Source organism: Camelus dromedarius, chromosome 15, assembly GCF_036321535.1.
Source record: "Camelus dromedarius isolate mCamDro1 chromosome 15, mCamDro1.pat, whole genome shotgun sequence".
NCBI lineage: Eukaryota > Metazoa > Chordata > Mammalia > Artiodactyla > Camelidae > Camelus > Camelus dromedarius.
In genome coordinates, this window is record NC_087450.1 from 10,044,893 (window position 1) to 10,060,444 (window position 15,552).

The window sequence follows — 15,552 nt, forward strand, 5'->3', positions numbered from 1 at the left end:
CGGATTTTTCTCGTGCGCTTCGGTTGATGGCGAAGTTTAGAGAAGGCAGCACGTGCCTAGGTTAATGGAGGAGGACCTGGTGGGCCCCTCAAGTTAATAATATTTAGATCCCTCCAGAAGTTTGATCCGGTCCAGAGGTCACCTCCGGATGCTGTCTGAAAGCCAGGTTGGCCACCTCCCGGCAATTGCAAATACTGAGGACTTTGGGCCTCAAATTCAGGCCTTGTACCTCCACATGCAATGTGACCTCAGCCCTTTGCTGAACCTCACTAGTGAAGTGGCACCGTAACATTGGCCTTGGCTGTTGTTAGGAAGGTTAACTGAATAGTGCATTCACTGCCCCTGTGCATAAGTGCTGAGTAAATGGAGATTATATCCCGGGCTCTGTTCTGCGTGGGCCTCCTGTTGGCAGCAATTCACTTGGCCCCGACCCTGCTGTGAGCTGCCCCTGGGATAACTCTGAGTCCCTGCCACTCATCTGGTAGATTTCCCTATTCCCTGCTATAGTCATACATGGATAAGACAGATCAAACCTTTCATACATGTGTTCTGAATCTCCTGTTTTCTAAAATACCTATCCAGTGGTCCTGAGACATAAGGCCAACCTCAGGAGACTTTTTCTATTTCTCTTAGTCAACCTAGACACATCTTCAGTCATCTCCAACTCTACTCACATTTTGTTCTTTCAACCCTAATCTCAGAGCCTGCTTCTTATTTCTGCCATTTCCCACACTCCTGCTTCTTTTCATAAACCCATAAAATCTCTCCCCTTTTGGCCCTCCTAGCTCTGGGCCAAGTTTCTTCCTCTTTCCTCAATTCTTACCCCTATTCCCCCATTCTTCCCTCCAGTTTTCAGTTCTTTCTTTCTCATGCAGCCTTTGATTCCTACCCCACCAAAAGAACTAAACCAAAACAAAATCAAAACAAAACAAAAAACCCCCACAGTTAACAGCACCTCAGAACTCAAATGGCTTCTTTATTACTCAACTGTTAGTTCTATTACATTTGTTTATTCAATTTTATTAACTTCTAAAATATATCAGGATAAATAGAGAAATTTATATCTATCTATATATGTAAAAAAAGCTGGTACCTAATGTGGCACCAATAATCCTATCAGCTCTTACATTGCATATCCGTAGTATAGAGAAATGTCCATTTCTCTTTCCCTCTCAATGAAAAATTGCATTTTCCCCAAAGAGGTGTATTTGGCAGCAATCTCACGCTCTTGTTGGGCCTGCCTCTTCATGGCCTCCCGCTCTGGCCTCTGCTCTTCTGTGATGGGCGTTGACATGACTGGCTCAGGAACATTGGGTTTCCTCCATGGAATTGGTTGGAAGCTGAAGTCTTGGAGTAGAAATTGGTTTTGAGACTTGGGTGGAGACTGGTGCTTGGTCACAGCAGTGGAAACGGGCTTCTGCTGGAGAGAAGCACAAGATGAAGTTTTGTAGGGTGCAGGCCTAGAAGCCGGAGCCTGAGGGACACTAGGCCTGGTAGAGTTGGTCAGACCTGGTCGGGTTGGGTTGATCAACATTGGACGAGCTGGTTTGGCAGGACCTGCCAAAGATGCAGGAGCTGGCCAGGCTGAATTGACTGCAGTAGGTTGACCTGAGTTAGTAGAACCAGGCCGGGCAGGGTAAGCCACAGCAGGCCGGTGTGAGGCCAGAGGCTGTGGCCTCCGAGAAAGAGGCTGAGCTGAGTTAGTAGAACCAGGCCGGGCAAGGTAAGCCACAGCAGGCCGGTGTGAGGCCAGAGGCTGTGGCCTCCGAGAAAGAGGCTGAGCTGAGTTAGTAGAACCAGGCCGGGCAGGGTAAGCCACAGCAGGACGGTGTGAGGCCAGAGGCTGTGGCCTCCAAGAAAGAGGTTGAGCTGAGTTAGTAGAACCAGGCCGTGCAGGGTAAGCCACAGCAGGACGGTGTGAGGCCAGAGGATGTGGCCTCCGAGAAAAAGGTTGAGCTTTAGGCTTGTCCACGGTAGGAAAAGGCAAAGGTATCAACTTGACCTTCCCAGGAGGTGGCAGCTCATACTGGGATGGAGATGGACACTCTTTTTCAGCATTGCCATCTCGTTTCTGGGCTTTGACTTGAGTTTTCTCAGGACCCTTACCCCCACAGCAGGTATTCAGCCATGGCTTGATAGCTGAGGATGGCCTGGGGTCTTTGAAGTTGCCTAAACGTCCCGGGGCCCGAGAGGAAGAGAGTCCAATTTTCTTATCATCCTTCTTCCCCAGTGCATGAAAAACCTGCACAGACTCCAGCATGTGCATGCCGAGGCAGCTTCGGGGCTTTTTAAAGTCCTCTTGGTTAAACTCAAGTTGATTTTTCTTCCACTTCATCTTGGGAATGGTTGACTTCACGTCTGCCTTCACTTTGTTCCCTGACTGCTTACTCTCTTCAGCTTTCTTGGAGCTGTTTTCTCTGGTCCTTTTGGTCTTTTCCTGCCCATGGCTCTTAGTTTTGCTGATTCCGCTAGATGCAGGCTTCTGAGGTTTGCTGTTAGAATGCTTGGCTGGGTTTGCAGGAGCCCTGTCTCTGAATGTAGCATTACAAATAACCACTTCTCCCCCTAATAGGCACTCTGGGTTCTTTGCCTGGATTTTGACCTTGGGAGCATCACTGACAGGCTCAGAGATTTTATGTTTGTTATTCCTGGGTTGATCAGAGGGAGCCTTTATGATACCCAACTTTTCCTGCACCTGATTCACCTTGATGGTTCTGGTATCTGTGACTTTGATCACCGTGACATCTTTCGGTTGATCTAAGTTTTCCAAAGAGTGAAAGAGCTGGGGACTGTCAATATCCTTCACTGGCGTAGCGATGTTTGCAAAACTACTGCTAGATTCAGTCTCATCTTCAAGTGTCCCAAGGTCCTCAAAACTGAGGCTATTCTTTCCCAGATCAGTGTTTTCAAAACCAAGCAGCTCCTCTTGGCCAGTGGGATCAAGGCAGGCCAAGAGCTGGTGAATATCAGGGATTTCTAAAGGGAGTAGTGGAGAATCTTGGTTTTCTAATGGGATCTCATAGGCATCCAGAGGCTCTGAAAGCTTGGCTTTAATATCATCCAAATTCTTATTCTCCATTTGTTCCTGGCTTGGAGCTGGAGACAGTGCCAGGAGATTACTGGAACTCTGGACTGGAGCAATCATTGAAATGTCCCCAAGTTCAGGTGGTGTGTTACTCTCAAGTATCTGGATATTTCTGCTACTGCAGGACTTGGGGAATTCTGGAGTTTGTGACAGACAAAATGTCTGACTTACAGGTTGTGATCCCAGGGAATTCTCCATCCCCAGGGAAGTCTCCATCACTACAAAGAGATCAAGGAAGAAGTCAGTCCCTGGTAAGTGAGATACTCCCCCTAGACACCAATATAGCAATCATGTACCTTTCAATGACGGACAAGGCATTTCTACTAGCTTTTGAGGACCATGGACAGCACCCTATGCTAGGAGATAAGAGGTGACTGTTCTAATTCTTACTGGAGATCATTTGATGTGATTGATTCATGGTTTTCTTTGTATTTCATAGAGTTGTTATAAGTCAAATAAAAAATAAAAGTCACATTTTTAAAATATGAAATGTTTGACAAAGCCTAGCATTTTCATTTAGTGCCCTTTCAATTCTCCTCACTTTCCTGAGAGAATAAGAACACTTCACACCGTGAACTAGGAAAGGAAAGGGGTAGAGCTCTTCCTGAAGAAACACACAAGAAAGGACAGAGTCTTCACCTGCTTATTCTGGACAGGATTTTGGAATGCAAGGTCTTAAATCCTGGTGTAAATTAAGGAAGTGAGGGAAAATTAACCTGCATTATTGTGATAAGAGTTCTGAAAGATTTCCAAAGAGACTATTGCAATAGGTCAGAGAAGGGAGTTAAACAGTGTGGTAGTATGGGGGATGGATCAGCTAGAGCAGCGAAAACTCTTGGGGTTCTTGCACACATAGCATAGATGATCATCACAGTGCCCCACTTTCCCACCTGCATTAGGTGCTCTTATATAGAGTCTGAAAACAGAAAGCACTGAGAGAGGGTAGTGGTTTTTAAAGTCTCGGGATCTAAATTCTACCTGTCTGTACACCACTTCCCAGCTGCAGATTTGACCCATTTTTGAATGCTGATCTTACTTTTTTCCTTCCCTGCTGTTTTGTACTCACCTTGAAAACTTGTTTCTGTGATGGGTTGAGCAGGCACAGAGTAGTAGATTCCAGAGGTGGAAGCTGGTGGTAGGATATTTGTGGGCTGAATCTCTTTGAGTACCATTACTATTTCTGGTTGAGGGGCAGCGGTCCTACTTCCTGTGTATGACACTGTGCCACAGGTTTGCAGGCGGGGGTCCAGTTCTCCAATCAGTAAAGGACCCAATGTGCCTTGATTATAGTAATATACCTGGCTTCCTTCCTGGTAGGGAACTGAAAGACTATGTCCCTGATATGGAATCTGAGATGGTGTGCCCTGAACAAGGCTGGCAGAAACTGATGGATACAGAGAGACCATGTTATTGGCATCTGAAGTTTTATCATACTGGGCTGCCATAGACATGGAAGGAATAGCTGCATCCTGGTCAGTGACAGTCACAGTCAGGTCTCTGAGTAAAGAGGACTTCTTTTCACTGCTTCCTGCCATGTTCCACTCAAAAATACCTGGATGGGAAGCAGCTGAAGTGGAGATCTGGCTCTGGCCAGAAACTCCAGGCAACATAGTGGTGTTAGGATGTTGGTAATGGTAGGCACTTTCCAGGACTGGCTGGAAAGAGGTGCCAGAGGCTGATGGCAGTAGCCATGCTGAACTGATGGCTGGAGCAGAGACTCTGGAGAAGTTGCAGGTGCTTCCTGTTAGGGGAGCTGTGCTGCTCACCACAGGAAGAGAGAACTGCAGGGGATTTAGAGTTCCAAGTACAGATGGATTTTGGAAATTTTCTGTAAGAAATAAGAGGGTAATGAAATGATCAGTAAGACTGATAAATTCTCACTATGTTGGAGGATCAGCATTATCTTAAAGGTCTTGCTATCAGGATGCCTCTAATGTCAAGACTTACTGAGATAGTGAATTAGACAGCCTGTGATGGTTGTAAGGGCTGGAGCAGTTTGACATTCTTCTGCATTAACTGCCTATGCTCCTATCTTGGGCACAGATGTGCAGGGGACCCAAGTGGTGTGGTTCATACATTGTTCTCTAGGCCAGAAACAATCTTCTTCCTGCCCTATCTTTCCCGTATGCCTGCATTAGTGTTGACTTGTATGCTATTTCCTAGAGTGGAAGGATTTTAGAACTAGGAGGTCCTTAGAGAACTTCTAACAGTCTCATTTCTAGAGTAAGGAAACTGAGGGTCAGAGTGATCAGGTTGACTTGTTCAAGTTTTCTCATTATGTTAATATCATCACCAGGTTTCAGAACCTAAGTGTCCTGACTTTCTCACCAGGACTCTGCTCTGACACTGCCAGAAACCAGGAGAAACAGCCCTTCTGATATAGGCATATATATATATATATTTTTGTCCATTAGAAAAGAGTACAGGTTTTATCACTGTAATCTTCAGTGTCTCACTCTGTGCAGTTCCCATGCTATTACCTACAGTTCACATAATGCTCAGTCCAAGTTGTAAATTTGGGAGGAGGTGGGGCAGGTAATTAGGTTTATTTATTACTTTTTTTTTAATGAGGGTACTGGGGATTGAACCCAGGACCTTGTGCATGCTAAGCATGCGCTCTACCACTGAGCTATACCCTCCCCCACCCAAGTTGTAAATTTAAAGGATCATTTTTACCCTCTTCAAGCCTGGTTTCTGATCCTGCCTCAAAATGATTACTTGAAAGTGAATTTCTTTTTGGGGGGGGGCAGATAATTAGGCTTATTTATTCACTTAGTTTTAATGGAGGTACTGGGGACTGAACCCACAACCTTGTGCATGCAAAGCACGTGCTCTACCACTGAGCTATACCCTCCCCCTGAAAGTGAATTTCTTAAGTGCTTTTTGAAAGAAAAAAGTTATTTAACTCTCTGAGCTTCAAATTACTCAACCATAAAGTGGTTGCAACAGCAACAATGATAATAGCAGTAATAATTAATACATAAATTAAAGTAATATGTTACATATGATTTACATGGAGGAAGATATAATAAGTTCTGGAAAGATAGAGAAAAATCATGAAAAACACTTCACATAACTAAAAAGAAATATACAGCTATTAATGGAAACTGGGGTAGGTAGCAAGAATTAAAGCATAATAAGTTTACTCATAAATGAAGTTCTGTGTCAGACAAGCAATATTATGAAACTGAATATTGTCTGCTCTATTTTAGTGAATACTATTAACCAAATAACACAATAGAAGATAATTTTGAATGAATTCCTAGCCAATACATACAGAGATGATATACCAGTAAAAATGTGTAACAAGCAATAAAATGCAGTAAATGTGAATGTATAAGTAGTCACAATATATGCAGACAAACATTTTAATAAAAACTGGTTCAAAGCAGACAGCAAATTAATAAGTGTGAAGGAATTCCATTATTGAGCTCATTCATATTTTTCTGAATATTACCCAGTAAGTAAGAGATATTAAGCCTAGTAGAAATGTGTATTTTAATTAATATAATCATATAATAAGCAGAAAGGAAAGCTTTAAAAGTATCATGAAGGTTTTTATATTTATCCTAGAACCTAGATTATAATCATCTTCAACCTCTAAGAAAGTGACATCCCCAAAGTCTGAAAAACAAACAAAAAAACTACTAGAATCCAATTAAAAGAGCTTTCTAAATGTAGGTCCCAAGAGTACTCAAAGGACTCCAGAACATTGTTTTAGATCAATGTGGGTTTAGAGATGGGAGGCTTGATTTTCCTCTTTGTCTTCTTAGTAGTTCAGATCTAAAAATGGCATTGATCTAAAAAGATGGCTGTTGAAGAGGAGAGGGTATAGCTCAAGTGGTAGAGGGCATGCTTAGCATGCATGAGGTCCTGGGTTCAATCCCTAGCACCTCCTCTAAGAATAAACAATAAACCTAATTACCTCCCCTACCGAAAAAAAAAAAAAAAAAAAGAAAGGCTGTTGATCAGTGTGCTCTCTGTGTTCAGAAGGAAGTAACTGTAAAGACGAAAAGCAGCCTTCCCTGAGAGCCTACCTATCATACCATCCTTAAAATTTTCATTTTTAATAGGCCAAACATCTACATAGTTTAAAAATCAGAATGAAAAGAACACTGAATATCAGCCCCCTAGATAACCATTTTTGTTAGTTTCCTGTTTACAGGAAGCATCATTTCTAAAATATATTTCAGAAGTGTTTATATTCAAAACTGTCAAGTGCCATCTGTGTTCAGAGAGGCAATAAAAGAAAAACACTGAGTCTGACTTTGCTGATGAGCTGTTTCCCCAGTGATACCCTATTCTGGCCTTGCTTTCCTTCCTAGTCTATTAATATAAGCATTTACTAAAAATCAACTTTGTTTTGCCCTGTTCTGAGCAGATTTCACTCTATGCCCTTTCTGCTTTAATTTAAAATCTTTGGTTCCTACCAACATTCCCACCAAACTGCTTTTTCTCTTGAGAGAGCCTCCTTGCTCTCCCTTTTTCTATTTTCTCCTCCCTTTTGGTCCCTGTTGGCTTGTGCTGATAAAAACAATCCCAAACTTCCTTATTTTTGACTATATGCCTCCCTAGAGCCCAGTCCTCTCCATCCTCTCTCCTTATTTTCTTTTCAACTACTTTAGATAGAAAACTCTAAAACATGTGAATAGTACTTTTTGAACAGCATGAAATTTAAAATACTTAACTTGAAACCTTAGTGGAGGGGGACCATTACAGATGAAACATCTTGGCATATATTGCTAGCTTTCTACAACACCTGAGTTTTCTCTGTTTCTGATGGAACACTCTCAAGAAGCCTCTGATTTCATTTTCTACACAGGTGCCCTTTAAGCCTTAATATTAGAGAAGAAAGGGACCAGAGAGACCAACCAATGTAATATCCTAGCATAACAGACGAGGGGAAACTGACTTTGAGAATCAATGACTTATCCAAAGTCACGCAGGTGGTAAATGTCTGAGCTCATTCACAGTTTTCTGAATATTACCCAGCAAGTAAGAGATATTAAGCCTAGCAGAAACTGAAGTCAATTCTGAAATTAAGTCTCCAAATTTCTAGCTCAATACCCCGCCCCATTATTCCATGCTGTTTTGAATCTACTACTAAGTTTAGGGCAAAAAAAAATCTAATGAAGAACTTTGAGAAGTTTCTTTCCTTACCTGACATGGTCAGAGAAGAAGAAATATCCACTGCAGATATGAGCAACGAGGATACGGTACTAGAGGATGGCTGAGTGGCTGAAGCCAAAGAGCACATGTGTCCAGTATGAACCGGTCAGTGGTCACTGGTCACTGGTCACTGGTCACTTGCGATGATCCAAACTTGTTTACAGATAGCTCCATGGAAACCCCAAGATTCTACCAGGTGGTGGTAGGTTTGGTGGGAGAATGATGTCACAGAACAGGTAGTTTAAAGGTATGAGATAGCCAATAGGGAGGTCAGACTCCCAACAAGAAGATGTGATTGGGCAGAGAGAATGCAACAGCTAAATTTCTGAGCTCTGGGGAAGTGAAATCCTACAAGACAGACTTACTTTCTTCCAGGCTTTTATGTTAGGGAAATCATCTCAACATTTCTTATAGATGTTCATTATTACAATTAACTAATAGTTACTTATATTCCATACAGTATTATATCTTATATATTATATACGTATAATTATATACACTTTATTAATTTCCTTAGAGAGAAAGGAAAGAGCCTCTGGTTTGAACAATTACAGTTGTTCTGAAATCATATCAGTTTATCTGATTAGTGAACTTACTGCAGCTTTTTAGGAGCAAAAGAAGGGATTAAGGAGCTCTTTTTGTAACTTGGTTAAAGAGTAGGGTGAAGTTTGTTGAGTGTATATTGTGGAGAATGAAGTGGTCCGAGGCTCAGCTCTTTTCGTTTCTTCTCCTTGAATCCTACCTTCCTTGGGCTGGGCTGGGCTGGGCCCGATTGGACATGCATTTCTTTTCTGATCTCCTCTTTTCTTTCTTTCTCTCTTCCTCTCTTTCTTTCTAGGCATTGTTTCTGGGACAAGCCTTGATCTTGCATTCTTACTCTCATGACTGTTACTTCTGTCAACTTCCAGCAGCAGGGTCTTCTTTTTAGTGCTCGATGCTTCACAGAATAGACTGTCCACTGGAAGTAAATACCAGAGAGCTAGAAGACACAGCTGGTTGCAAACCTTCCCTCTTCCAGCCTTTGGCTGCAATTCTTTTGCTCGTAATTTGCTATCTCTGTCTCCTTGGGCCACCCAGGCATCCTGCCATCCAGCTCTTTTACATGTGAGAAGCATTCTGGATACTGTCCCTTCCCCTCCTCACATAAGTATATCCAGTGTGGCAGTTACTGTGGCCTCCTCCCCCTTGCAAACAGCCATTATAGAATCTTGGACCTCTAGGATTCTCTGCCTTGCATGCTTGGATGCAAGGCCAGGCCAAATGAAGAGGAGAATAATTAGAAAGGAGGAGGACATTCAGTGGCAAATAGGGAGCAGGCAAGGTGAAAGGGCACAGGAAAAAAGAGGTTCATGTGGATTTTTCAGTTTCTATGAAAAACAAGTTGACACTTTTTGGTCTCATTTTGTATTAACAGAACAGCCAATTGATAGACAGATAGAGATACAGATTTAGATATATTTATGCAGCTAGATCGTGCAGCAACTGCCATGAATTCTGTACACTAAAGAGAACAATCTTACATGTATTTTTTACTTTGTTTTATGTCATATTACCTTATTTGTATCATTCACTGGTATGTTTATCAAACACAGATTTTTTTTTTATTTCTTACTTTTCAAAATCTAATTAAAACTTTTTATTGATGTTTTTGACACATAACATTATATTCGTTTCACTTTTACAACATAATGATTCAATATTTGCATATATTGCAGAATGATTAACTCAGTAAGTCTGGCTAACAGCTGTCACCACACGTACAGAATTGTTTTCTCTTGTATTGAGAACTTTAGATCTAGTTTTTTAGCAACTTTCAAGTATGCAACACAGTATTATTAATTATAGTCACCATGCTGTACATTACATCCCAACAACTTATTTATTTTATAACTAGGAGAGTACCCTTTGAGTCCCATCACCCATACTGACCACCTCGCCCGACCCCAACCTTTGGCAAACACCAATCTATTCTCTGTGTCTATGAGATTTAGTGTTGGTCTTTCTCTGCCTTATTTCATATAACATGATGCCCTCAAGGTCTACCCATATTGTAGCAAATGGCAAGGTTTCATTCTTTTTATGGCTTAATAATATTCCATTGTGTATGTATATATATCACATTTTCTTAAGCCGTCCATCCACTGATGGACACTTAGGTCTTAGATTGTTTCCATTTCTGGGTTATTATAAATAATGCTGCAATGAGCATGAGAGTGTATATATGTTCTTTCAATTTAGTGTTTTCATTCTTTTCAGATATACACCCAAAAAGTGGAATTGCTGAATCATATTGTGGTTCTATTTTTAATTTTTGAGGAACCTCCATAGTGTTTGCACCAATTTACTTCCCCAAAAACAATGTACAGTGATCCCTTTTCTCCACATCCTCACCAGCATTTGTTAGTTTGCGTTCTTGGTAACAGCCGTTCTAACAGATATGAGCTGATCTTTGGTTTTGATTTGCATTTCCCTGATGGTTAGTGGTGTTGAGCCTGTTTTCATGTACTGATTGACCATCTGTATGTCATCTATGGAAAATATCTATTCAGATCTGCCTGTTTTTAAATTGAGTTGCTTGTGTTTTGGCTGATGATTTTTTTTTTGAGTTCTTTACATATTTTTGATATTAATCCCTTATCAGAAACAGTTTGCAAAAGCTTTTTCCCAGTCATTTGCCTTTTCATTTTGTTGATGATTTGCTTTACTATACAGAAGCTTTTTTGTTTCATGTAGTCTCACTTTTTGCTTTTTGCTTTTGTTGCTTTTGCTTTTAGTGTCATACTAAAAAAAATCACTGTCAAAACCTATGTGAATGAACTTGCCACCTATTTTTCGTTGTAGGAGTTATATGGTTTCACGTTTTACATTCAATTCTTTAATCCAGTTTGAGACAATTTTTGTGTATGGCATAAGATAGTGGTCCAGTTTCATTCTTCTGCGTGTGACTGTTCAGTTTTCCCAACACCATTTATTGAAGAGACTGTCCTTTCTCCTTTGTATATTCTTGGCTGCTTTGTCATAAATTAATTGACCATACATGTGTCAGCTTATTTCTGTATTCTTTGTTCTGTTCCATTGATCTATGTGTTTGTTTGTTTGTTTGTTTGTTTTAGCAATATGAAAATTTATTCTTTAATACTGCAGTAAGTCCAAAGGGAATGCAACTCACGTGACTGACTCAATTCAATATGACCGCAAATTACATCCTTCAGAGCTGCCCCTTTTCCTATACCGCCATCCGTGGAGTTGGCTTCCTCCATATGTGTTTGTTTTTAATGCCAATACCATACTGTTTTGACTACTGTTGCTTTGTTTGAAACCAGGGAGCATAGTGCTTCCAGCTTTGTTCTTCTTTATCAAGGTTGCTTTTGCTATTTGGGGTCTTGTGGTTCCATACAAATTTTAGGATTGTTTGTTCTATTTCTGAGGAAAACGCCATTGGAAATTTGGTAAGGATTGCATTGAATCTGTAGTTTGCTTTGAATAGTATGAACATTTTTAAAGTATTATTATTCCAATCTATAAGCATGAAATACTTTTAAGTTTATTTGTGCCTTCTTCAGTATTTTTCATCAATATTGTGCAGTTTATAGTGTACAGGTAATTTCCAAATTTATTCCTAAGTCTTTTATTCTTTTTAATGCAATTGTAAATGGAATTGCTCTCTTAATTTCTCTTTCTGATAGTTTATTATTATTGAATAGAAACACAACAATGCTTTGTATCCTGAATTTTTTATTAGTTATAACAAGGTTTTTTTTTTTTTGATGGAGTCTTAAGGGTTTTCCATATGTAATATCATGTAATCTGCAAATAGTGACAGTTTTACTTCTTTCTTTCTGCTTTGGATGCCTTTTTTTCTTTCTTCTTTTGCTTAATCGCAAGCTCTCAGCTTTTTACTGTTGAGTGTGATGTTAGCTGTGGGCTTGTCACCTATGGGCTTTATGATGTTGAGGTACTTTTCTTCTATACCCACTTCATTGAATGGTTTTTTTTTTTTTTTAATGGCAAAGAAGGTTAAATATTTATTTCTTTATTGAAGTATAGTCAGTTTACAGCGTTGTGTCAATTTCTGGTGTACAGCACATTGCTTCAATCATACATAAATATACATATTTTCATATATTCATTCATTTTCATATTCTTTTTCACCATAAGCTACTACAAGATATCGAATATAGTTCCCTGTGCTATACAGTATAAACTTGTTCATCTGTTTTAGATATACCAGTCAGTATCTGCAAATCTCGAGCTCCCAGTTTATCTCTTCCCACCTCCTTCCCCTCTGGTAATCATAAGTCGGTTTTCTATGTCTAACACAGATTGTTTTTCAATGCTCTGGTTTTTTCTACACGGTTCTGTCTTTGTCATATTTTCAAGGAATCTGACATTGTAAGACATATTGCATGTTTTTCTCTTGACAGTTGTTTATTTTGAAGCATCGTGAATTAACTTAATCTGATGGATTTTTATGGGGAAACTTAAAAAGGGGTCTGTGAAAAAGGCACCGTGATGAGTTGCACTGTGCACCCAAGCGTAAGGAGCAGATATCGGCTGTCAGCCCGACTTGGCCTGGATTGCTCCATTTTTGTTGCCCTGGTTAGTGCTTTTCTCACTAACCACTCTTGCGACTGTGACAACATGAGTTATGGCTGAGTTTCTAAGGATCTATATGTGGAGTAAGCTGGTTTAAGTGAGGAAATCTATGGACCTAGTCATTTTCATTTGTGGTAAGCTTTCAGGGGTGCACAGGTCGATTTGTCTGGGGACTTTCTTAGTACCAAGAAGATAGCTCATAGATGGGACCTCCAGACACATATTTAATTCACAGTCCTGTTTTTCCTATTATGAGATATGAGTTTTTTTCAGTGACAAGGAATGATATTTATCTGAGAAGAAATTGTGAAATTCATTGCCGTGTAGAGGTATGGCTCAAGCTTTTAAGTTTTTTCCAAGGTATTTTTTCCCCTAAGCTTCATACTCTAGATGGTCCACTACCCTGATACTAGTATGTAATGTGAGGCTAAAAACATATACTAAATTCCTGCAACCCACATCAGTCTCTCTTTTCTGTATATTGCCACGGAAATCAGGGGAATTTATAGCTACTGCAGGTTAGGGTAGGTGGTGTGAGATTGGGGAGAAGTATGGTTAGACTAATGTTGATAGCAGTAAAATGTTTACATATTAAAGTATTCAATTCAAACATTTAATTCTATTTAGGCAAACCCTTAGTTAGGCCCTTCCTGGTTCCAAGCCTGTACAACTTACTCACTCTCTCTAATTCTAGTCATTGAACTTTAGCTTGGATGCTCAGCATCATCTTAACCTCTAAAAGAATCTTATGTATAGGAGGAAGAAACTAAAGCGCTCCAGTTCAACACTTTGGAACTTAGCATCAAGCCCTGCCCTGACTTAAAGCCTAATTTTTATAGTTAGGGTATTGTTTCGTCCCATAGATCCACTTCCTGCATTTTGTACCCATCAGGGTAACTGACACATGTCTTGGTGTAACAGACCTAGTCCATCTACCCCTGAGGCTCTCCCTAACTCTTCCCATTGGCAAGTTTTGATTTAATTAAATACTGGAATCCTTCAAACCCTACATGGTACCTGGAGCCCTACCAGATACTGGTAGGTTTTGTTAGTATCAAATACTTAGCTGTCCAGTGAACCTATATTTTCCATTCCAGTGTACTACATACCCATGAAGGAATTCTTTTGCCTCATGTTGACCCCACTCCCATCCAAAGGCCTATTCTTTACTAGTTTCCATACTTTCTGGAAACACTGTTATGCCCAGGTTTGGATTTTTTGTATTATAACTATGACTGATTTTATTCCCACTCCACGCTCATATATTTTAGCAAATTGGAAGTATAAGACCAGTATAGCTTCTCTAGTTTCTGAAAGAGTTATATCACGTTTTGGATATTGTCATTTCTTATACATATTTGTATCATTTGTACTTTTTGGCCATCATATGCCTTAGATTTTTTTCATTAATTGCAGAAGAATATTTTATGATTTAGCACCAGATTTGAATGTGCCTAATTGTGAGTTTGCAAACTGCTGTGCTAACGTATGTCTCTTTTTCCAAATATCAATTTACTAATATTGACCCGTTTTTAATTATGTGGAAGTTTTCAGAATTGTAAATGCTTGTGGATTTAAACTTGGTTAGAATATGAATCTCCCAAAGATGCTAAAGCCAGTGATCTTTCATATTCATTCATTCATTTATTCAGTAATTCTGCTCTTCCTGACCCTTGGTTTACCCAGCTCTCAAATGGTTGTGAAGATTAGTAACAGTGTATGTAAGATGCTTCCAGAAATTTGAAACTAAAAGGTAAACTAACAAAAAAATTGCTATTATATTTATCTGCAGTTTAATCTGGAATTTAGTACTCTATTTTACCATCAGACCTACTGTAGGACATGCAGTACTTTGCTGTTTTACTTGTGGCAGAATTCATACTTTTTCTAACAGATCTCTATGCCTGATAATGTGTGGCAATCTTAGACTTAAGCTCCACTGTTAACTCTCTCAGTTTTTTTTTTTTTTTGCAAACATAAATACATGCTGTCCACCTCTAGTGTGATACCAGGCACATGACAGGAACCTAATAAAAGTTTCACTGTAAGTGAGAGTGTAGGTTGATATAATATTCTTGGAGGGAAATTAGGCAGTATCTTCCAAAATTTTAAGTTTGCATCGCCTTCATTCAAGCAATTCTACTTATAGAAATTTAGGTATAGTTGTATACCTGTACAAAGATGTTCACATTGCAACCTATCTGTAACAGAGGACCAAAAAAAAAAAACGAAAAAATGCAAAGTCCATCAATATTGTACTGATTATATAAATTATGATTCTTATAACCAGTGAGGTACTACAAAGCCACTAAAAGAATAGAATGCATATAAGCAGAAATTTACTAGAAAAAAATCAATATCCAAGATAGATTGTAGAACATGTATAGTATGCTGCTTTTATATAAAATATAGGATCTGCATTACGTACAAATATTTATATACGAGATACAGTAAGTGTGAATGTAGGCTCTTGGAAAATGTCTGAAAGAACCACGCAAGGAACTGGGAGACGGACCATTTTCCCTGTCCTATACTGCTAGAATTCCGAAGGGTACACACACGAACTCACAGACCTGCGCTACCCACCAGCCGCTGGCTAAGGAGGGCACTGCAGCCGGCAGAGTGCTGTTTACTAATCAAGTTTCTCGGGCAGCTGGCGTGATAACGTCATCTCTACGGGCCCTGGCGCACGCGCAGTAGCG

At 39.9% G+C, this 15,552-nt stretch overlaps 1 protein-coding gene across 1 annotated transcript; it reads right to left on the reverse strand.

The window, feature by feature from the left end:
* Positions 1 to 1,123: 1,123 nt before the first annotated feature.
* On the reverse strand, positions 1,124 to 8,342 carry C15H2orf78 (chromosome 15 C2orf78 homolog). Its single transcript, XM_010988937.3, has 4 exons — positions 8,246 to 8,342; positions 4,152 to 4,913; positions 1,938 to 3,303; positions 1,124 to 1,676 (listed from the first exon to the last, which is right to left on the reverse strand). The coding sequence occupies exons 1-4, from the start codon at positions 8,340 to 8,342 to the stop codon at positions 1,124 to 1,126; spliced, it is 2,778 nt and encodes a 925-aa protein (XP_010987239.3).
* Between the last annotated feature and the right edge of the window lie 7,210 nt (positions 8,343 to 15,552).